The 20,135-nt window shown below is 58.8% G+C and overlaps 3 protein-coding genes across 9 annotated transcripts in view; 2 read left to right on the forward strand and 1 right to left on the reverse strand.

Annotated features, from left to right (window-relative positions):
- Window positions 1-570: 570 nt before the first annotated feature.
- Window positions 571-5,968, forward strand: DUS3L (dihydrouridine synthase 3 like). The gene is made up of 13 exons (XM_059918664.1): window positions 571-754; window positions 1,796-2,084; window positions 2,343-2,855; window positions 3,230-3,271; window positions 3,427-3,579; window positions 3,800-3,916; window positions 4,113-4,178; window positions 4,259-4,369; window positions 4,627-4,723; window positions 4,883-4,958; window positions 5,303-5,491; window positions 5,567-5,695; window positions 5,815-5,968. The coding sequence occupies exons 1-13, from the start codon at window positions 657-659 to the stop codon at window positions 5,885-5,887; spliced, it is 1,953 nt and encodes a 650-aa protein (XP_059774647.1). The 5' UTR covers window positions 571-656; the 3' UTR covers window positions 5,888-5,968.
- A 91-nt stretch (window positions 5,969-6,059) lies between these two features.
- Window positions 6,060-15,428, forward strand: PRR22 (proline rich 22). Of its 7 annotated transcripts, none has more exons than XR_009502557.1 (5): window positions 6,060-6,641; window positions 6,733-6,795; window positions 7,234-8,228; window positions 9,043-11,374; window positions 11,489-11,719. XR_009502557.1 is itself a non-coding variant. In XM_059918667.1 (5 exons), the coding sequence occupies exons 1-4, from the start codon at window positions 6,512-6,514 to the stop codon at window positions 9,208-9,210; spliced, it is 1,356 nt and encodes a 451-aa protein (XP_059774650.1). In that variant the 5' UTR covers window positions 6,060-6,511; the 3' UTR covers window positions 9,211-9,252; window positions 12,596-15,428. The 7 variants fall into 7 exon arrangements, 4 of the variants coding, with proteins under 4 accessions (XP_059774650.1, XP_059774649.1, XP_059774651.1 ...); XR_009502559.1 differs by having other exon boundaries at window positions 9,043-10,963; XR_009502558.1 differs by having other exon boundaries at window positions 9,043-9,762; window positions 10,828-11,719.
- Window positions 11,147-20,135, reverse strand: part of CATSPERD (cation channel sperm associated auxiliary subunit delta) — a 39,805-nt gene continuing 30,816 nt past the window's right edge. The window contains exons 19-22 of the mRNA XM_059919179.1: window positions 19,183-19,311; window positions 17,772-17,955; window positions 12,688-12,845; window positions 11,147-11,384 (exon numbers count right to left, since the gene is read on the reverse strand). Coding sequence (XP_059775162.1) covers window positions 11,147-11,384; window positions 12,688-12,845; window positions 17,772-17,955; window positions 19,183-19,311 — 709 coding nt within the window. The remainder of the gene's footprint in view (window positions 11,385-12,687; window positions 12,846-17,771; window positions 17,956-19,182; window positions 19,312-20,135) is intronic.

Genomic DNA, 20,135 nt, shown 5'->3' on the forward strand with positions numbered 1-20,135 from the left:
ACACTTTTTCGTCCGATATCCCTATTTCTCTCCTTCACTTCTTTCGAAAATACTCAAATGTTACCTTCTCAGTGAAGAAGCTTTCCCTGACCATTCTATTAAGAACTGCAACCACCAAAAATGGCTTTCCCACTTCCCCTTCCCTGCTTCATTACTGTCCGACATACAGTATACCTTACTTATGTATTATGTTCATTGTCTTCACCACTCCTATCTCAGCTTTTAAAGACAAGGATTTTTTGGTCTGTTTTATTCACTACTGTATCCCTGGCATCTAGGACAGCATCTAGCACACAGGCACTCGACGAGTTATTTGTTGAATGAATGCCCTAAATAAAAGTAGTAGTATTTAAACAATTAAAAACCCCAGCAAGAAATCAAAACACTTCTGTGGGCCGATTGTGGCCGACGGGAAGCCAGTTTCAGAGCCCCAAGTGGGTTATTGAACATTTCCGGTTCCCGCAAAGGGCTCAGAGGTATATACGGGACCCGAGGCCCCACCCCCTGTTAGGCTCCGCCCAACTGCGTCGACGCGCATACAATGGCGTCACTTGGAGCGACCCGGGCATGCGCATTTCACCAGTAGACCGGGGAAGACACACGCGTGACCCGGAAGGCCTTGCCGCAACACTCCAAAGCGGGCGTGAGGGGGGCCGATGGCGGAGGGAGCGGTGGAAGCCCCAGCAGAGAGTGGTGGTGGTGGCGACCCAGGAGCCATCGAGCCGGAACGAGGAGTAGCGTCCATTAAACTTCAGTGAGTCGCTGGGTCGGGGGAGCAGTTCACGGGGCCTTCCCGGCACCCGTAGCGCGGCCCGAGCGGCGCGTGCCGGGAGCTGGGGCAGCGGCCCAGCGCGGGAAGCTCGCAGGCTCTTCTGTTTGGGCCCTTCCTCCGCTCGCAGGGTCAGCGAGCACCCGGGGTCGCGCACGTTGGGGACTGTCACATGTGCGAAAGACACCGCGGTCCATGCTGGGGTGGGCGGGGTTTGAGGCGGAGGCCGCAGTGCGTGCTGGGGAGTGTAGTCCCAGCGTATGGCGGGAACAGCGCAAGTGCACCTCAGGCCAGCCGCAGTTACAGGCAGGGAATTGTGTCTGAAGTGAGTGCCAGGGGGCATGCTGGGGCTTGTAGGGCTGAAGGGCATGCTAGGAAATGTGGCGGCTCTGGACCCGTTGTAAGGCACGCGGGAACATGTAGTTTCCTTTAGCCTAACATAGCCGAGGACGTTCACACCTCACACCTCACACCTGTACTTCATCAGTCTGAGCACTGGGGACCCAGGAACAAAATACGTCCTCCCTGGGATTTCCCTGGTGGTCCAGTGGTAAAGAATCCGCCTTCTGATGTAGGGGACGTGGGCTCCATCCCTGGTGGAGGAACTAAGATCCCACTTGCTGGGGGGCAACTAAGCCCACGCGCCACAACCACTGAGCTCGTGTACTGCAAACTGCAGAGCCCATGCGCCCTGGAGTCCGCGCGACACAACTAGAGAAAGAGAAAACCCGCACGCCACAACTAGAGAGAAGCCTGCGCGCCACAATGAAGACCACGCGTGCAGAAACTTAAGACCCGACGCAGCCAAAAAATAATAAAGAAAGTAAACAAAATAGTTCCTCCCTGTGGCCTTGAGGTGCTCCTAGGCTGGCAACTGGCTAGTTCTAAGTAGTGAGCACCCCATGAGTAGAAGCATGTAAGCAGAGACAAGTGTTCTCAGTCCCTTTCCCCAGCGTTCATTGAATCTGAGCTCAGGGGAGGGACTTCTTCCACAAGCCCTCCTTTCCCCTGCCCCTCTGCTGGCAGATACCTAACCACCAAGGAGCACTTCCACGAATTCCTGGAAGCCAAAGGGCAGGAGAAGCCCAGCCAGGAAACCGAGGCTGGAGACCCTGCTGGCAATGACCTGGCTGAGCCTGAGGCCAAGCGGATCCGGCTGGAGGATGGGCAGACGGAGGACGGGCAGACAGAGGAGGCTGTTGAGCCTCGGGAGCAGCCACAGGCTCAGAAGAGGGCCCGGGGTCAGAACAAGTGCCGGCCCCATGTGAAGCCCACCCACTATGACAAGAACAGGCTCTGCCCCTCCCTGGTCCAGGTGAGTGTCACTGTCACCAGAAAGTCCCAGAGGCCTTGAGTGTGAGCCTCTCTACCCCCCGTTCAATCTTCATGACGTTATGATGTAAGTATCGTTATTGTTCCCGTCTTCCAGGTGAAGAAACTGAGGCTTGGTGAGGTTACTGACTTGTCTGAGGACACACAGTCAGGAGGGGAGAGAGTTGAGGTTCAAACCCAGGCTGCCTGGCTGACTCAGCAGCTCCCTGTCCTCCCTCATAGCCTCCCTGTTTCCCTGCAGGAATCCGCCGCCAAGTGTCTCTATGGCGACCGCTGCCGCTTCCTGCACGACGTGGGCCGCTACCTGGAGACCAAGCCAGCTGACCTGGGCCCCCACTGTGTGCTCTTTGAGACCTTCGGCAGGTGCCCTTATGGTGTGACTTGCCGCTTTGCCGGGGCCCATCTGGGGCCCGAGGGCCAGAATCTGGTGAAGGAGGGGTTGGTCCAGGCCCCGCCCGTCCGCAATGGCCTGGACAAGGTCCTGCAGCAGCAACTGCGAAAGCGCAAGATCCACTTCAAGTGTGCAGAGCAGGCACTGCGCCAGCTGAGCAAGGGCCAACTGCCAGGCCCCACTCCCGAAGCCACTGTCCCCGAGGTCATGGAGGCTGAGGGCGCCCCAGGGCGGGACAACTGTGACGCCCAGCAGGCCCCCCAGGAGCCGGGCACCGTTGCCCCTCCCAGTGGCCCTTTAAGGACTTGCGGGCCCCTGACAGATGAGGATGTAGTCAGGTTGCAGCCCTGTGAGAAGAAGCGGGTATGTGTCATGGGCTTCCTGCAGAGGACACTAGCAATGTTGGGGGCAGATAGAGCTGGACACTCACTCCCAGCTCTGGAGGGTCCGGGCTATGGCAGAGGTGGGCAGTGGGAAAGGCTTCCTGGAAGAGAGGGCATTGGGACTGGGGTTTTGACGGTTGAGTAGAAGTCTCCAGTGGAGGAGAACATGGAGAAAAGAACATTCCTGGTGGAGCGATTGGTTGGCCTGTGCAGAGGCACGGAGGTGAAAAGGAGCCAGGCTGATTGGGGCAGGACAAAGCGTGTGGGGCAAAGACTGGGGATGCTTGAGGCTTGAGAGGCCTTGAAAGCCAGGTTGGAGTGTGGAGGTTCATTGTGCATTTTCTTTCCCACCAGCTGGACATCAGTGGCAAACTATACCTTGCCCCCCTCACCACGGTAGGTCCCACAGTGAGGTGGGCCGGGAGCTGGCAGCGTGGTCATCCCAGCAGTGCCCACTGCCTCCCCGCCCTGGGGGCTTGGGGCTTGGGCGGGTGTCTGGGTTCCCTGCCTGCTGTGCCCTCACATGTGAATCTGTCCCCTGCTGTCGCCAGTGCGGGAACCTGCCCTTCCGGCGGGTCTGTAAGCGCTTTGGGGCGGATGTGACGTGCGGGGAGATGGCTGTGTGCATCAACCTGCTGCAGGGCCAGACGTCTGAGTGGGCCCTGCTCAAACGCCACCCCTGCGAGGATGTCTTCGGTGTCCAGGTCGGTACAGCCCCGAGGGAGGGAGGGAGCGAGGGAAGAGGGGCTCTCAGCTGCCATGCTTCAGAGCCAGGTTCAGGTCCGGGTTCTCCTGGCTCACCTCCCAGACCCCCTGCCTCAGCCACAGGCCAGGTGCCAGCCTGACGCACCTCCAGTAGCTGCTGGCCTTGGCACAGGGCCAGTCAGGGAGGGCCCCCACCCACTGCCTGGCCACCCGCCACAGCTTGAGGGCGCCTTCCCCGACACCATGACCAAGTGTGCCGAGCTGCTGAACCGCACCATCGAGGTGGATTTTGTGGACATCAACGTCGGCTGCCCCATCGACCTCGTGTACAAGAAGGTACCAGCCGCTCAACCCTGGCGCCCCACGAAGGGCAGAATGTGGGTGGGCGGAGTCCCTGGGGAACCTGTGTGGGCCTCTGGGCCTCGCTTTCCCCATCTGTACAGTGAGGACAGCAGGGGAGTGTCGGGCCCAGCCAGGGTCTCGCGTTCCCAAGCCTGAGCCGTCCCAAGCCTGAGCCGCCCGTCTCTCCCAGGGCGGGGGCTGCGCCCTCATGAACCGCTCAGCCAAGTTCCAGCAGATCGTCCGCGGCATGAACCAGGTACAGCCCGAGACACCCTCCACCGCCGCCATCCCCCGCGGCCTGACCCCGCGCCCCACCAACCACACCCGTCCTCACAGGTGCTGGACGTGCCGCTGACCGTGAAGCTCCGCACGGGCGTCCACGAGCGCGTGAATCTGGCCCACCGGCTGCTGCCCGAGCTGCGGGACTGGGGGACCGCGCTGGTCACGGTGGGTCTCGGGGCACAGCGGGTGTTGGGACCCCCGAGGCGCATCCCTTTCTAACCATTCCTCCCTTCCTGCTCCTCCCTCCTGGTCTTTGGCTCTCCCTCCATCTCTGTGTCCGTCTGTCTGTCTGTCTGTCTGTCTCTCTCTCTCTCAGTCTGTCTCTCCCGGGCTCTCTGGGTCTCTTTCTCTCTCTCTTTCTCTGTCTGATTCTCCGCCCCCCTGCCCCTCCCTCCCTCCCTACCTGGCTGCCTCTCCTCCAGCTGCACGGCCGCTCGCGGGAGCAGCGCTACACCAGGCTGGCCGACTGGCGGTACATCGAGCAGTGCGTGACAGCAGCCAGCCCCATGCCCCTTTTCGGTGGGTCCCCTGCCACCAGAGGCCACGCACCTGGGCCCGCCCGTCACCTGGGCCCCCTCCTGCCCCGATGGGGAATGCTGCTGGGCTGACAAGAACTCCCGAAGCCCCGGCATCCCCGCCTGCACGCAGCTCCCTGAGGCCCCAGTCTCTGTCCCTCAGGAAACGGGGACATCTTGTCGTACGAGGACGCCAACTGCGCCATGCAGACTGGCGTCGCTGGGATCATGATCGCCCGGTAAGTGTGCCCGGGGCGGGGATACAAAGAACCAGCCGGGGCTGCCCCTGAGTGCCCAGCCTGCAGCTCGGGGAAGGTGAGGGCGCGTCTGAGTTTGTCCCCAACGCCGGTGCCCCCAGCCCGCCTGCCTACCCCCTGCTCTGTTATTCCCCGGGCAGGGAGATGTCAGAGGTGGCTGCTTATGGGGACGGGGGAGACTGGAAATTTCTGTAGCTGTAGGCTCAGGGTTGTGGCTTGGAACCCTTGGGCTTTGAAGGTTGTGTGAGCATGGCCGGGAGGTTGGGGACCATGGGTTTAGGGGCTGGGGTTCCGCCACCGGCCTGCTGACCACCGCCCGCCCCCAGCGGCGCCCTGCTCAAGCCGTGGCTGTTCACGGAGATCAAGGAGCAGCGGCATTGGGACATCTCGTCGTCTGAGCGCCTGGACATCCTGCGGGACTTCGCACACTACGGCCTGGAGCACTGGGGCTCGGACACACAGGGCGTGGAGAAGACGCGCCGCTTCCTCCTTGAGTGGCTCTCCTTCCTGTGCAGGTGGGATCGGGGTGGCGGGGTGGGGTGTCTTGGGGAGGCCCAGCCCAACCCCCTCCCCGGCGCCCCCGTCCGCAGGTACGTGCCCGTGGGCCTGCTGGAGCGGCTCCCGCAGAGGATCAATGAGCGGCCGCCCTACTACCTGGGCCGCGACTACCTGGAGACGCTCATGGCCAGCCAGAAGGCGGCCGACTGGATCCGCATCAGGTGCCCGGGAACCGCCGAGGCCCTGGGAGATAGGGCACCGGGGAGCCAGTGGGTGTGGGGCTAGCTGGGCTGGGGGCCGCCCCGCCCCAGGCCTGACCCTGCTCCCGTCCTCCTCACAGTGAGATGCTGCTGGGACCCGTGCCGCCCAATTTCGTCTTCCTGCCCAAGCACAAGGCCAATGCCTACAAGTAGCCGCAGGGGCGGGCGGGGGTGTCTGAGCGGCCAGCGGGCTCCCCAAGGAATGAGAAGGCAATAAATTTTATTCTTTTAAAACCCAGGCCCTTTTGTGACCCTGAGGCTGTCTCATGCCCCACCCACCATCCCCCCCAGCTTTCCCCCACCATCCCCATCCCCGCAGTTCCCTCCTTCCTCACTCATTCACCAGCCCCATGCTGGCCACTGCTGGTGCCCAAAGGCCTTGACCACAGACAAGCCACCAGAGCTCATGAGATGGGGCCTTGGCCTGTGTGGGTGTGGATCAGGGCGGGCTGCCTGGAGGAAGGGGCTTCGGAGCTGTCAGGCAGGCATTGCTGGCAGAGGTGGAAGCCGGCAGACCGGGCCCAGTGTCCACCATGCTCTCTGTGACACCCATCTCTGGCTGCCTTGGTTTCCCCATCTGCCCCTGCCCGCCCCGCCCCCCCCCCCCCCCCCATTACCCGGAACCCTGACCAGTGGGTGGGCCGCAGCCTGGAATCCGTTGCCTGGAGTAACCAGAGAAACAGAACTCCGCAGGACTCTGAGCCTCTTCTCCGGGTGGGCCACTTGTGCTCCCACCTACTGCCCTCCTGGCCTGCCCAGCCAGGCCCCCACCTCCCCATGCAGCACCCCAAACCCTTCTACGCACCCGCCGCTCCCCAAGAAGGCTTCAGTCCCCGGAGCCTGGACGCCACCGAAGGGCCCGGCAGCCAGCCTGCTCCCGCCTGCACAGAGCCTCTTCCCACTGTGGGTACGAGGGTGGGGGGCACCCATCGGGGCAGGGACCAGGGCTCTCCCCGCCAGCCTCAGGACCCCACCCAGCTCCCTGTTTTTGTCCACAGGTTCCTCCAACATGTATCACTCTCCAAACCTGGAGAAAGAGGTGTTTCCAGCTCCTCCAGCAGGTACCGGCCTCACACCAACCCTTGATGACCGGGGAGTGGGCAGGGGCATCTTGCTCCCACCCCTGACCCTAGACGGCTCCCACCTCCGAAGGCAAGGCCCGAGTCCCTGTCCCCCAAAGTGACCCCTGGACCAAGGTCTGTGTCCCTCATCCCCTAGATGAGACCCTGAAGGCAAAGCCTATGTCTCTTGTTCCCCAAACAGGTCTCCCAAAGCCAGGCCTGTGTCCCCGGCCCCCCAGATGGGCCCCCAAAGCAAGGCCTGGGGCCCCTGACCTCTAGAGAGGTCCTCAAAGGGAAAGCTTATGTCCCTGTTCCCCAAATGGACCCCAAAGTTGGTCCGTGTTCTCCATGCCCCAGACGTGCCCCACGGTTTGGACCCCATCCACCCCAGGTGGATCCCAGAACTGCCCCTCTCAGGGCTGCCCTCCCTGGCCACAGGTTTCCAGATGGCGCCCTGCGGGTGCTTCTTTGACCCCCACGTCTACCGAATTGAGTGGACCACCTCCGACTTCGGCCAGTCGTCCCTGTACAACCTGGCCGCCGGGGGCCCCGCCTCGCCGGGCACCTACTTCCTGGAGGCCCAGCACTGCCTCAAGGCCCCGGTGCCACCCCCGCTGCCTCCACTGTTCACCCACTACCAGCCACCCCCCGCGGGGCCCCGGTACCTCATGCCCTGCTTCCCGCCCGAGGGGCCCGGGGCTGAGGCCCTGGGCTTCGTGGGGGACGGAGGGCCCCCCGCCTTCGCGGAGCTGCCCCCCCCCTTGATCAAGCAAGGTCTGGCACCCCCGCTGCCCCCCGAGGAGAGCAAGCTGCCCCCGCTGCTCATCACGCTGCCCCCTGGCGCCTATGGCCCTCTCAAGGGCCGCCTGACCCAGCTGGATGGGCCCGGCGAGCCCTTGACCTTCCCCTTCAAGGAGCCGCCCCCCGGCGCTGGGCCCGGCCCGCTGTACCCACCGGGCCCCACCGAGCCCAAGGCGGCCCCGCTGGGGGCAGGCGAGGCCAGGACCCCTGAGGTGGCCAGGGCCTTCATGCCGCCCAAGAAGGTGATGCTCGAGGACGCGATGAAGCTCTTTGACTGCCTGCCGAGCAGCGCCGAGACCGCCGGGGCCCCGTGCAAGCCCCCTGGGCTCGCCCTGCCCGACAGCGGGGGCGGCGGGGACGACTCGTGCAGCGACATCCGCTCGCTGCACCTGCCCGACGAGCTGCTGTCCGTCGACTACAGCGTGCCCGAGATCCTGGATACCGTGTCCGACGTGGACTACTTTTTCAACTTCAAGGCGCTGGACGAGGAGCCGCCGCCCGGTTCGGGGGGGCCCCCCACCGCCAAGCCCTCCGGCAAGAGGAAGGCCGGCAACTCGACTGCCAGGAAGGGGAGGCAGGGCAGCAAGGGCAAGCAGGCTGCGGTCCCTACCAGCGCCACCCCTGAGGCCCAGGTAGGACCTGGGAGCCGCCCCCATTAAAGCGGATTTGAGCTGTTTGCGCAGTGTCCGGTCGGTGGCGTTCGGGGGCCGTGGGCTGTCCCCTCGCCCGCCCTGTCGTCCAGCGGGCCCCGGGCCACGTGGTGAGGCCCCTCGGGACCCTGGCGCCTTTCAGGTGCCGGGCTTCCAGAGTAGAGTCGGGGAGCCCTAGACTTGGGGTTCGGGACAATCCCTCATCATCTCCTAGCCCCAGAAAATCGAAGTCAGCCGGCAAGGATGGGGGGCTGCTGGGAGGTGGGGTTTCACCTCCATGTTTGATGGGGAAAGTCAGGTCTGCCCAGAGATGGGCGGGAACTTGCCTGGAGACACAGCAGCAAGTGGGGTGGGGGCTGGGGAGAGGCCTGCGGGCTGGGCTCCGCCTCGGCCCAGCTGGAGGGGCGAGTGTCGCTGATGGTGAATGGGAAGGCCCCCACTCATGTGCACGCGGAGAGCTGGGGGGCCTGGGGTGCAGAGGCAAGTGCTGGGTGGAGGTCTGAGAGTGGGGGCAGGGTAGGCATGTGGGAGACGGTGTCCACCTGGCACACGGGTGACCCAAACCGGCATGCATGTGATGGGGCGTGCAGAGTGCACCTGCAGCCCAGCTGAGGGCCAGAGGCCAGGGTGGGCGTGCCCGTCCCAGGATGGGCATCCAGCCAGGCCCTGGGTGCTGCATCCCCGCATCCGCATCGGGCCCAGCCACACCTGGATTCTGCTTCCCAGGGGGCGGGCAGAGGGCGGGGTGGGGCGGTTTGGGAGCTTCAGTGCTCACACCTGTTCCCTCCGGCCCCAGCTCCTCCCTTTCCAGTCCACGAAGCTCCCTTCCCCCCGTATCCTGGGCCAGGCTCGCGTCTGCTTTTCCCTCCCGCCCGTATCCTGGGCCAGGCTCGCGTCTGCCTTTCGCTTCTGGAGAGCCCGGGGCAGCTGCCGGCCGCACCCTCCCCTGAAATACTCAAGATGACTCTGAAGGGGGTGAGTCGGTTTCCCAGTGACACGTAAGGAGGTAAGGAGAGATGGAGCTCCGCTTCCCTGCCAGAGGAAGGACCCTCCTGCCCCAGGCCCTGGGCTGGGTCTCGGGGACCTTCCCTGCTGGTCTCTGCTGGGGAACCCCGGGGGCTTGACTAGGATCCAGGAGGTGGCTGGGTGTGGGCAGTGGGTCTTGGCTGCTGGCACCACGCCTTGAGCCTATGGGTTCCAGGGCTCAGGGAGACAGAGGTGACCAGCCAGTCTGGGCTGTACCGGGATCATCGCCTGTCTGTGTTGTGAACAGGATGCAGGCCTGGAGGAACCAGGAGCTCCCTTCCCTTGCTTCCCTCTGAGCCCACTGTGCCTGCAGCCGTGCTAAGGGTATTTTCCAGACAAATATGAAGTGCCCCCAAGAAGGGAAGGCCCTGGCAAACGAGGCGGATGCGATAGGATGGGCTTGGTTTTCTTTAAGGTTAATGCAGGCCGAGGGTCGTGAAACGAGTGTCACCTGACAGCCTAACCCGTCCCCTCCAGAGAGGCGTGGAAGGTGGGCCAGGCAGCCCCCGGAGGTGGGGGTGAGGTGACTGGCCACTGCAGTGGGTGTGGGAGTGGAGGTTTTTAACGACTGGGTGGAGACCGTACTGGGCAAATTTTTGTTGTTGTTGTTGGCCGAGCCACTTGCGGGATCGTAGTTCCCGACCAGGGATTGAACCCAGGCCCCAGGAGTGAAAGCACAGAGTCCTACCACGGGACCGCCAGGGAATTCCCTGTATTAGGCAGTTTAAATGACCGTGGGATGTGTTCTTTTAACCTAAGAGTGATCAGAAAAGTTATTGAGAAAGTTTTCACTAGAATGAGACAGCTGTCCCGTGCCACCTGGGGTTTGAATGAAGTGTGGGAGAGGGAAGCTCTGAACAGATGGGTAGACTGATCAAACGTACATATACACGTATGTGTACATGGTATGCACGCCTATATGTGTATTCACATGTGCATGTACATATCTGTACACATGCATATATGTGTGTACACATGTGCATGGGCATGCATGTTATCTACACGTATGTATGCGCAATGAGCTTATGCATAAATATATACATGCGCACACGTGTATGTGTACACATTATACACGTGCTCCTATGTGACATACACACATCACCCACACATGCATACACACGTGTACATGAACGTGTATTATAGACATATGCATACACGTATGTAGATTGCAGGTATACACGGGCATGTATGTACACATTATCCACACATAGGCAATATGCATGTACATGTATACACACAGGCACATACATGCACATTATCTACACACGTGTGTGCCTTATGTATCTACACGTTATATACATGGATGTATACATACCTCTGCACATATGTATACACATGCATGTGTGCTCATCATCTGTATACATATGTATGCATAACACAGGTACGTGTAAAATATGTGCTATGCTTTCATATTTTATTCGTGGACATCACGAAACACACCTACACGTGTTCGTCTGTGTATATGTCAGGGCTTATCAGCAGAGGTGGACCCACCCCCCGTCCCCGTCTTCTGCAGCCCCCGCCCTTTTCCTTGGGTCTCGTGTTTCTCTAACAGAACACGTCAAGTGTCCGATGCATCTCTGGGGCTTGCCGATTGATGATCCCACCACATGCCTGTGCGGGCTCGTTTCACCAAAAGCTCCTGTTCGCTAGGACTTGGGCTGCCCACCTTCTCACTGTTAACAACCCACGTAGGTGCCGTAGTTCAAAGGGACTCTGGTGCCAGAATGTTGAGGGAAGCAGGTGGGTGTAGAAAAACCACAAAACATGAGTGATACCCACTGCCACCGGCTATTTTACCGAACGCTTTATTTCAAGATAGCTCTGCCCCCTCCCTGCCACCCTGCCACCCCACCTCCACCCCCCGGGCATGCTCAGCACCTGGCCCAGACACATGCACAAGACTTCCTGCATCTCCTGCGCAGACTGACCCAGAAGCCCTTGACCCTGAGGCCCTGCTCAGTGTACAGCAGCTTGGGGATCATGTAGGCCAGCCATACGGACAGCAGGGTGGCGCCCGTGAGCAGGACGATGGTGATCTCAGGCGGGAAGATGGGCAGTGGGAAGGCCCCGTAGACGTAGACGCTGAAGGTGGTCTCCAGGTGACAGTAACTGCGAGGGGCGGGCAGGGAGAGGCCGTGAGGCACCGCCTTTGGAGGCCTCACCCTTCACCCCAGCAAACTGGATTTTTTTTTTTTTTTGGCCACGCTGCTCAGCTTGCGGGATCTTAGTTCCCTGACCGAGGATCGAACCCAGGTCCTCGGCAGTGAAAGCACAGAGCCTAACCACTGGACCGCCAGGGAATTCCCCCAGCAAACGTTTTAAAACTCAACGGAGACAAGATCTGGGCCTGGAGCATTGACTCCGGGCCCTGAGTTCCATTTATATCCACTTAACTTCTATCCTTTATAAATCTGCTGTCGTCTGTGTATTGTGTTGGCCAAAAAGTTCGTTTGGGTTTTTCCGTAACATCTTACATATTTTAGCAGAGGTCATATTTTTCCCCAGGACCCCTGTGGTCCCCTGTTCTGGGGACAAGGGATCCCCCCTCCATGCCCAGGCTCAGTCTGGGGGGCGGGCAGAAGAGACCAACAAAGCACTCATCACAGTGGATGCGGATTGGGGGGCGTGATGGGGGCCACAAGCATCCCTGAGGTGGCTGCGAGCAGGTGGGGATGGCAGGATGGAGGGAAGGGCACCCAGGGTGGGGTAAGGTAAGGGGGGGATGTCGCTGGGGGCTCTGCTGGAGGCAAGGTGAAGGGAGGGGAGGGGATGAGCCTTGCAGGCAGACCCCCTTTCTCCCCTGGGCATCCCCACCCCGGTGCCTTCCGCCTGGCGTCCCAGAGCTGGTCCAGGGTCTGGGGCCTTTAGGGAAGGCAGGGTCTCCCCGCGCTTTTGGGGGTGGACTTTGTATCCGTCTGGAAGGGATAGGTGATGGGGGAGCGGGGAAGAATGCCGCCCATATTCCCCCTCCCAGTGGGAGACGTTAGTGATCTGAACCAGCACAGTGGGTGGCGAGTATTAACAGCCAGCTCCTGGGGCCGGGTTGGGGTGGCCTGTAATGAGTGTCAGTTTCCGTGGTGTCAGTACTCCAGCTGCCGGCGGGAAGCCCACCGGCTTGCAGAATCCCTGAATATCTAATGATCAGTGTTTGGGGGCCAGTCTGCACCGGCTCCTGCACCCCCCTCCCCATTAGACATGGCATGAGGGTGACTCTGGTCCCTGAGGGCAGGGGCAGGGCTGCTGGTCATTGCTGTTCCCCTGGCACCCAGCATGGCCTTTGAATGAGGATTTATTTAGCAAGTGAACAAATGTCATCCTAGGGGAAGGAGAAAAGTGGGTCCCCCTCATGTGTGCAACCTGCCCCCAGAGAGCCAGCTGTTCCCCCAGAGGCCCCTGGCACAGGGCGACTCACCTGTAGTATGGATCCACGATGGAAATGAAGAAGATGTAGATGCCGTTTCTTTGGTCGAAAACGACCTTGTTCTCTGTCGGGCCTCCCAAGATCTGATACGGGACTTCGGGCCATCTCAAGGGTGCATTGTTGTTAGGGTCGTGGCAGCTCACATAATTCTGGGGAGGAGGACAGAGACATGCCTGCTGGCCCCGGGGGCCGGGGAGGACCGTGCCAGCCCACAGGTGCCACCACTGCACACACGGCCCCACCAGTGCCACCACCCACCAGCACCCATGGGTGTGAGCCCGGGACCAAGTGCCCGCTGGGCAGGCCAGCCGATTTGTGACTCTGTGGAACCTTCTTCCCACCCTCCTCCTTCTGCGCCTGCCCCAGCTTTGGGGGCTGCAGGCATAACAGCTCTGCTCGCCAGGGTCCCTTGCAGCTGTGAGTCTTGGTATGAAATTAGCTGCTGCTGATGGCATGTGCTCTTGGTGTTATGGGCTGAGTTGAGTCCCTCCCCCAGGTCATATGTCGGAGTCCCTAACCCCCAGGACCTCAGGTGGTGACCTTATTTGGAGATGGGGTCTTTACAGGGGATCAAGTTAACATGAGGTCACTAGAGTGGGCCTGATCCAGTATGGCTGGTGTCCTTAGAATAAGGGGAAATTTAGACACAGAGACGACACGCACAGGGACAAGGCCATGGGAAGATGAAGCAAGAGATTGGGGCGATGCATCTACAAGCCAAGGAATGCAAAGATGGCCAGCAAATCACCAGAAACTAGGCCAGAGGCCTGGGACAGATTCTCCCTCATGGACTCAGAAGGAACCAGCCCTACTGACACCTCGATCTCGGACTTTTGGCCTCCAGAACTGGGAGAGGATAAATTTCTGGTGTTTAACCCATCTGGTTTGTGGTCCTTTTGTTACAAAGCCCTAGCTAACTAACACACCTGGGGAACCTGAAGGTGGAAGTGAGACAGAGCCACCAGGGCTTCTCGGGAAGCGGTTGTGGGTGCCCAGAGGTGGTCAGGTGGCAGCTGTGGCTTCTCCACCCTGCCTTCAGATCCCGGGGTGTCACATAAAGGGGGATATGTCCTTGAACTCAACTGTTTGCCCTTCACCGGTGCATCATGCTGCCTCCCTGAGCTAAGCACATACTAAGGGTCTCGCCTACACTTTGATCTTCTGCACTATTTGCCTGTGGACCCAGAAGGGAGGGTGGGGCTAGGCTTGTAAACAAGAGAAGAGATGGAAATTCCAAAAGCAAAAGTGTAAAAATAACAGTGGGTCCAACGTTACGAGAAATAAGGAACTCGGGACTTCCCTGGCGGTCCAGTGGTTAAGACTCCACGCTTCCACTGCAGGGGGGCATGGGTTCGATTCCTGGTCGGGGAACTAAGATCCTGCATGCCCCATGGTGCAGCCAAAAAAAAAGAAAAGAAGTAAGGAACTAATTTTGCATGGCAAAGTAAGCAAAAGCTGAAAGACAAAAGAGGCAAACTGGGGGAACTATTTGCAAATTACATCGCAAATAAAAGCTTAATCTCATGGATCTATAAAGAGCTCTTAAAAATTAAGAGAAGACCAAAATCCCGATAAGAATGTGGGCACAGAGCATGAACACACAATCCACAGAACAAAGAGGTGAAAATGACCCTCACACAGGAAAAGATGCTAAACCTGGTCCACAGTAGAAGAAAGGCGCCTAAAAAAACCACATCAAGCAATCGTGTCCTCAGACAGTACACCTAGCTGGTGGGGCCGTGTGGACCAGGTGAGCCCACACGTTGCAGGGGGAGGTGCCGAGGGACAACCCCGATGGAGGCAGAGTTGGCGGACATCTAGCATAAGTGCAAATGCATTTTGCTTTTCGCCCGGCTATCCTTTCCCCAGAAATTTCCCTGAAGACACACAGCCCCATGCTATGAAGGAACTAACCACTGGACCGCCAGGGAATTCCCACCCCCCCCACCACAAACAACTTTAAAATGAGGAAGCTCTTCATTTCCCCTTCTTGTGTGGACACAGCTTTCTCCATCAAGAGGTAGCATCTGGGCAGAACCCCAAACCTGCTTTCAACAATGTTCTGGGCCCAGGAGCTCGGCGGCCACATGGAGAACCACGCTCCTAACAGAAGCCTTGTACACGGGTGAGAAGACCTTAATGCCCCTGCAGGGGTGGCCTCAGCCAACGCCATGTGGGGCACAGGAACTGCCCACCTGAGCCACGGATTTGTGAGAAACAGTAAATCCCACTGAATTTGGGGATGGTTTGTTTTGTAGCGTTGGGTAATGGAAAGAGCTGTCCTGTGTACTACTATTGAGAAAGTTCAAACGTTGTCAGAATCAAAAAGCAAACGTGTCCACGGTGTGGATGGCCACCTGGATGGGCGTCGTTTATCCCCAGGCCCTGCTCCCGGGGCCATGGGAATGGATGGAGGGCAAACACCTGACTCCAGCTGTGCCAGGCCACCTGGCCCTCCTCGGATGCAACAACAGCAACAATACTTCCTCTCGGTTGTTGATGGTTCCCCAGGTGCCTGGAGCCCTGCGGTCCCCCACGGAGCCCCTGCCTCTTCACGTCCCCCCGGCACAGTCCTCCCGCTGCTCTGGCCCCTCCTCTTGGCCTCTTTGGCAGACACATCCTTCAGTTACCACCCAAACACGGAAGACTTCCAAACCCACGCCAGCCCTGACTTGTCTCCCTATGTTTTGCTGGCCACTGGGCTCCTCCACTCAGTGGCACCTTGAATTTCGCAGGTGCAGAGTGAAGCTGTGTGTGTTTCCCTCCACCGCTCGCTTCATCCCTGAGCCAGTATCTGCCCAGGTGCTCAGGCTGGAAACTGGGGGGCCCTGCTTGACGCTTGCCTCCTCTTCCTCCGACATCCAGTCCGTCACCAGGTCCTGTTTTTCGCACCCCTGCCTCGCACTGAATGTTTGAGTCCCCCACCCCCATTCGTATGTTGAAGCCCCATCCCCCAGTGGGATGGTATTTGGAGGTGGGGCATTGGGAAGTGATAAGATTTTGATGAGGTCCTGAGGGTTGGGCCCCTATAATGGGATTACTTCCCTTATAAGAAGAGACACCAGAAAACTAAAGCAGGGTCTCGAAGAGATATTTGCACACCCGCGTTCATAGCAGCACCATTCATAACAGCCAAAAGGTGGAAGCAACCCAAGTGTCCATTGACAGATGATGGATAAAAAAAAGTGTGGTCCGTACCCACTAATGGAATGTTATCCAGCCTTAAAAAGGAAGGAAATCCTGACATATGCTACAATGTGGATGAACCTTGAGGACATGATGCTCAGTGAAAGAAGCCAGACGCAGGACAAATACTGTGTGAGCCCACTCACAGGAGGTCCCTAGAGAGTCAGATCCACAGAAGCAGGAAGTAGATGGTGGGGGCCAGGGGCTGGGGGAGGGGATGGGGAGTGAGTGTTTCATGGGGACAGAGTTTCAGTTTGGGAAGATGAGAAAGTTCTGGAGATGGAGGGTGGGGACGGTTGCCCAACAATATGAATGTACTGAATGCCACTGAGCTGTGCACTTAAAAATGGTTAAGATGGTCAATTTTATGTTATGCATATTTGACCACAATTAAATTTTTTAAAAAAATCCTTGGGTGTAAAAGAAAAAAAGCTGGGCCGCATAAAAACTATATGAAATAAAAAAGGAGACAGCTGCTTTGCCTAAAGACCATTTATTTGCCACAGCTAGCTCCACCTCATGGTTTTCAGTGGTTCAGGGGTTCAGTTTTAGTGGTTCAGTGGCTGTTTAACAGCCCATCCAATGACTGTGCTGGACATGCAGGCATTGTGGCTCTGTCTTGATAGAAAAACCCTCAGGGTTCTACAAAATCGGCCACCAGGGCTGATGGAAAAAAAAAAAGTAATGGGACAATCTCTTAAATGCATGCATGCCACTTTGAACGAAAGGGCTAATAAAAAGAATGCAAATACAAACACCGGCACAGTCAGAAAATAATAAATAAGCAAAGCTCCGTGTGTGGCTTGTTCTTTTTAAAGAAACAGTCAGGGAGGTGGTGTTTGGGTAACCTTGCGAATGCACAAAACGCATACCCGAGTTGTAGGAGTTGCACGCTTTAAAATCGTTCATTATCGGTTATGTCAATTTCACCTCGGTTAAAAAAATAAATAAAACCAACGTTACCAACCAAAATACATGACCAAACTCACTCGATGGAATGGGGTGTAAGGAACGGGTGAGGCTGCGGGCTTTTAGGAAAGCAAATACAAAATTAAGGAGCCAGGAGTTCGCGCTGGAACCGGCTTTGGGCGAGAAGAGCGCGCGCCCCCTGCTGGTGACGTGGCCGCATTGCGCCGTGTTCTTGCCCTTGGCGTTGGCCGAGGGTGGATGGAAACTAATAAATATGCGCCAGAAGCCCCCCCACCCCCAGAGGAACCATGCGATGTCTTCCTTTCACTGACACCATAACCTTATTTGTCAATCGTGTACCAACCAACGTTCGTGATAGAAACGCTCCTTGAGCAGAACGGACCGTAAATATAATCAGCCCCTTAAATAATGGGCATTTGGATGGTTCCAGAATTTTGCACATCATCAGCAGTGTGCTCCATGAGCGCCTTCGTCCCTACACCTCCGATCGTCTGCGATTCCCTTGGGAGAGATTCCCAAAGAGTTTGGGCGTCGTACATTTCCATCCCCTGACGCCCCATCTAGGGACTGAATGTCTGCCCCGCCCCCCCCATTCATATGTTGAAACCTAATCCAGAAGGTGATGTATTAGGAGGCGGGGCCTTTGGGAGGTGATTAGGTCCTGGGGGTGGAGCCCTCCTGAAGGAGATTGGCACCCTTATAAAGGGACCCGGGAGCGCTCCCTCGCCCCTTCTGCTGTGTGAGGACACAGAAGGCACCACCCAGGAACCAGACACCAAATCTGCTGGCGCCTTGATCTTGGACTCAGCCTCCAGAACCGTGAGAAACCAATGCCGCAGGGTCTATGGTGATCTTTACAGCAGCCAGAACAGACCGAGTCGGCCCCCAACACACAGTGGGCCTGACCAGTCGTCGCCTTCTGCGACCTGTTTTGGGAATAATCAGAGCGCAGGCCCTACCTCTCGGTCCCAGGCGAAGGGCCCTTTGTCGCCGGCCGTCTTGGCGATGGTGGTCCAGTTCTGCGGCTGGGAACTGCAGAGGGCCATGTCGGCCGTCAGGGAGTACGTGTACGTGAACAGCCCGTTCACCTCCAGCAGGACGTACTCGGCCTCGACCACCTCCTGGAACTTTCCTTCCCTCCACCTGGGACACACCAAGCACAGGCGAGGCTGCTGGGGGGCCGTCGCGGGAGGGGGGGAGGCTGGGGGCCCTGCTGTGTTGTGAGACCATCTGGGGGTGGTGGGAGGTGGCAGAGCAGGGCAGGGCCACCCCCCCACCAGGCTGACACTTCTGGGACAGTCATCGCGGATATGCAGTGGCAGGTGGGAACAGGACACTGACGGGGTCGGGGTTGGGGACTGGGGGTTGCTTATTTTTTGACACCTGCCAACATTCCAGAGGTATACATTTAGGGCGGTGAATTAGGGTTGTTCTAAATCCTTATTTGGGGGGGAATTCCTTGGTGGTCCAGTGGTTAGGGGTCCAGGCTTCCATTGCCGCGGACCCGGGTTCCATCCCTGGAGGGGGAACTAAGGTCCCCGCAAGACGCGGGAGCCAAAAAAAAAAAAAAAACCCAAAACTTATTTTTGGATGCACGTTTGTCTCCTGCCAGGTTGGGGCTTACACCCCTCTTCTGATGGGACCCTTCCCTTGTTCCTCACCCCAGGCCGGCAGGCACCCCACCACGTGGCAGCTCTGAGTTAGGGGTGTGCCCGGCCCACAGTCTCACCTGGTGTGGGACTGAGGCCACGAGGAGCTAACACGTGACGTTCTAATGAACCTAAGTGTTGCCACCTGTGAGTGGCTTCTGCTGCCGTTCAGTCCGTCAACAACTATTTAGTGCAGCGGTCCGCCGGGGGCGGGGTGGGGATGGGGACGGAATGAAGGAAGACAGAATCCACGGAAGGGGGCAGAGCGAGTGGCACGGCCTGAAATGTGTCCCCCAAATTCCTATGTGAAGCCCTAACCCCCAGTGCGACTGGATCTGGAGGTGGGCCTTTAACGAGGCAATCGAAGTCGAGTGACGTCATAAGGGTGGGCCCTGAGGCCACGGGAAGTGGCAGCCTCTGCGGCCAAGGAGAGAGGCCTGGGGGAAGCAGCCTGCCCACACCTTGAACTTGGACTTCTGGCCTCTAGGACTGTGAGAAAGTCAAGGTCTGCTGTTTAAGCCCCCCAGTCTGTGGTGTTTTGTTAAGGCCGCCGAGCTAAGACGGGGAAGGGGAGGGGATGTGTGAGCTGAGAGCTACGGAGGGAAAAGGCAGGGAGAGGATGCGGCCAGAGGAAATGGGTGGAGACGGCTCTGGGGGCTTGAGATGATGGTGAGGGCGGCGGGGGGCTGGCGGGGTGGGGGACTGGGGGGTGGGTCCTCACAGCTCCACCACCGGCTTCCATGGGGTGTCGTAGTAGACGAGGATGGGGCAGCCCAGCTTCTCGTAGTGGTAAGACACCTCCAGGTCCTCCGTGGCCTTCTGACCCCGGAAGTTGGGGTCGTAGGCTTCCCTGTAGGAGAGCAGGACACAGACACGGGCGAGCTCCCGCCAGGCGCCCGGACGTCCACCCACCCACAGCCCCGCTTCTTCCCTGCACATGGGGTCACGATCGTGGAGGCGTGTCTGAGCGGGGGATTCAGAGCCATGGTCGAAATGACCTTGGGACCCCTGCGGTGGTTGACATTCCGGGTCCACTTAGCTGGGCCACAGCACCTCGACTGTGGTCAGATGTGATTCTGGGTGTTTCTGTGAGGCTCTTCTTTGGGGCAGAGGTTAATATTGAAATCAGTAAAGCAGTGCTCTCCCTAATGTGGGTGCAGCTGGAGGCCTGAGTAGAACAAACATGAGCCTCTCCCAGCAAGAAAGAAGTCGGCCTGCGGATGGCCTTGAACTAGAACTGCAACTCTTCCCTGAGCTGCCAGCCCCCAGCCTCCCCCATCAGACTGTGGACTCACCAGACCTCCACGGTCCGGGAGCCAAGTCCTTAAAATAAATCTCTGTCTCTGTCACTCTGTCTCTGTCTCTGTCTCTCTCTGTCTCTCTGTCTCACACACACATCCTGTGGCTTCTCTCTCTCTGGAGACCCTGACTCACACACTCTCATGCCCCCGGGCACTCTGGCTGCAGCCTCACTGGTTGGCAAGTCCTGCAGCGCCAGTTTCCGTCTCGGCCGTGGGTCTGGATGGGGGACGGACTCTTGGCTTGTGTTGGAGGGGGGAGGGTCACGTCGTATAAGACCCACGAGTGTCTTCCCATGCCAGGGGATTGGTGGTATGCACCAGTGTGGGAGGGGCTCTCTGTGCCGCCCTGCAGAGGGGGTCACCTTGGCCGGCC

The sequence above is a fragment of the Balaenoptera ricei genome, chromosome 3 (assembly GCF_028023285.1).
Source record: "Balaenoptera ricei isolate mBalRic1 chromosome 3, mBalRic1.hap2, whole genome shotgun sequence".
Lineage (NCBI taxonomy): Eukaryota > Metazoa > Chordata > Mammalia > Artiodactyla > Balaenopteridae > Balaenoptera > Balaenoptera ricei.

What these genes read in the sequence shown, in the direction of transcription:
- PRR22 (XM_059918667.1), top strand. Translation starts at nt 6,512, where the DNA reads ATGCAGCACCCCAAACCCTTCTACGCACCCGCCGCTCCCCAAGAAGGC. An exon ending in AGAGCCTCTTCCCACTGTGG is followed by an intron (nt 6,642 to 6,732) that starts GTACGAGGGTGG and finishes TTTTGTCCACAG; the next exon opens with GTTCCTCCAACATGTATCAC. An exon ending in GTTTCCAGCTCCTCCAGCAG is followed by an intron (nt 6,796 to 7,233) that starts GTACCGGCCTCA and finishes CCCTGGCCACAG; the next exon opens with GTTTCCAGATGGCGCCCTGC.
- DUS3L (XM_059918664.1), top strand. Translation starts at nt 657, where the DNA reads ATGGCGGAGGGAGCGGTGGAAGCCCCAGCAGAGAGTGGTGGTGGTGGC. An exon ending in TCTGCCCCTCCCTGGTCCAG is followed by an intron (nt 2,085 to 2,342) that starts GTGAGTGTCACT and finishes GTTTCCCTGCAG; the next exon opens with GAATCCGCCGCCAAGTGTCT. An exon ending in GGGGGACCGCGCTGGTCACG is followed by an intron (nt 4,370 to 4,626) that starts GTGGGTCTCGGG and finishes CCTCTCCTCCAG; the next exon opens with CTGCACGGCCGCTCGCGGGA.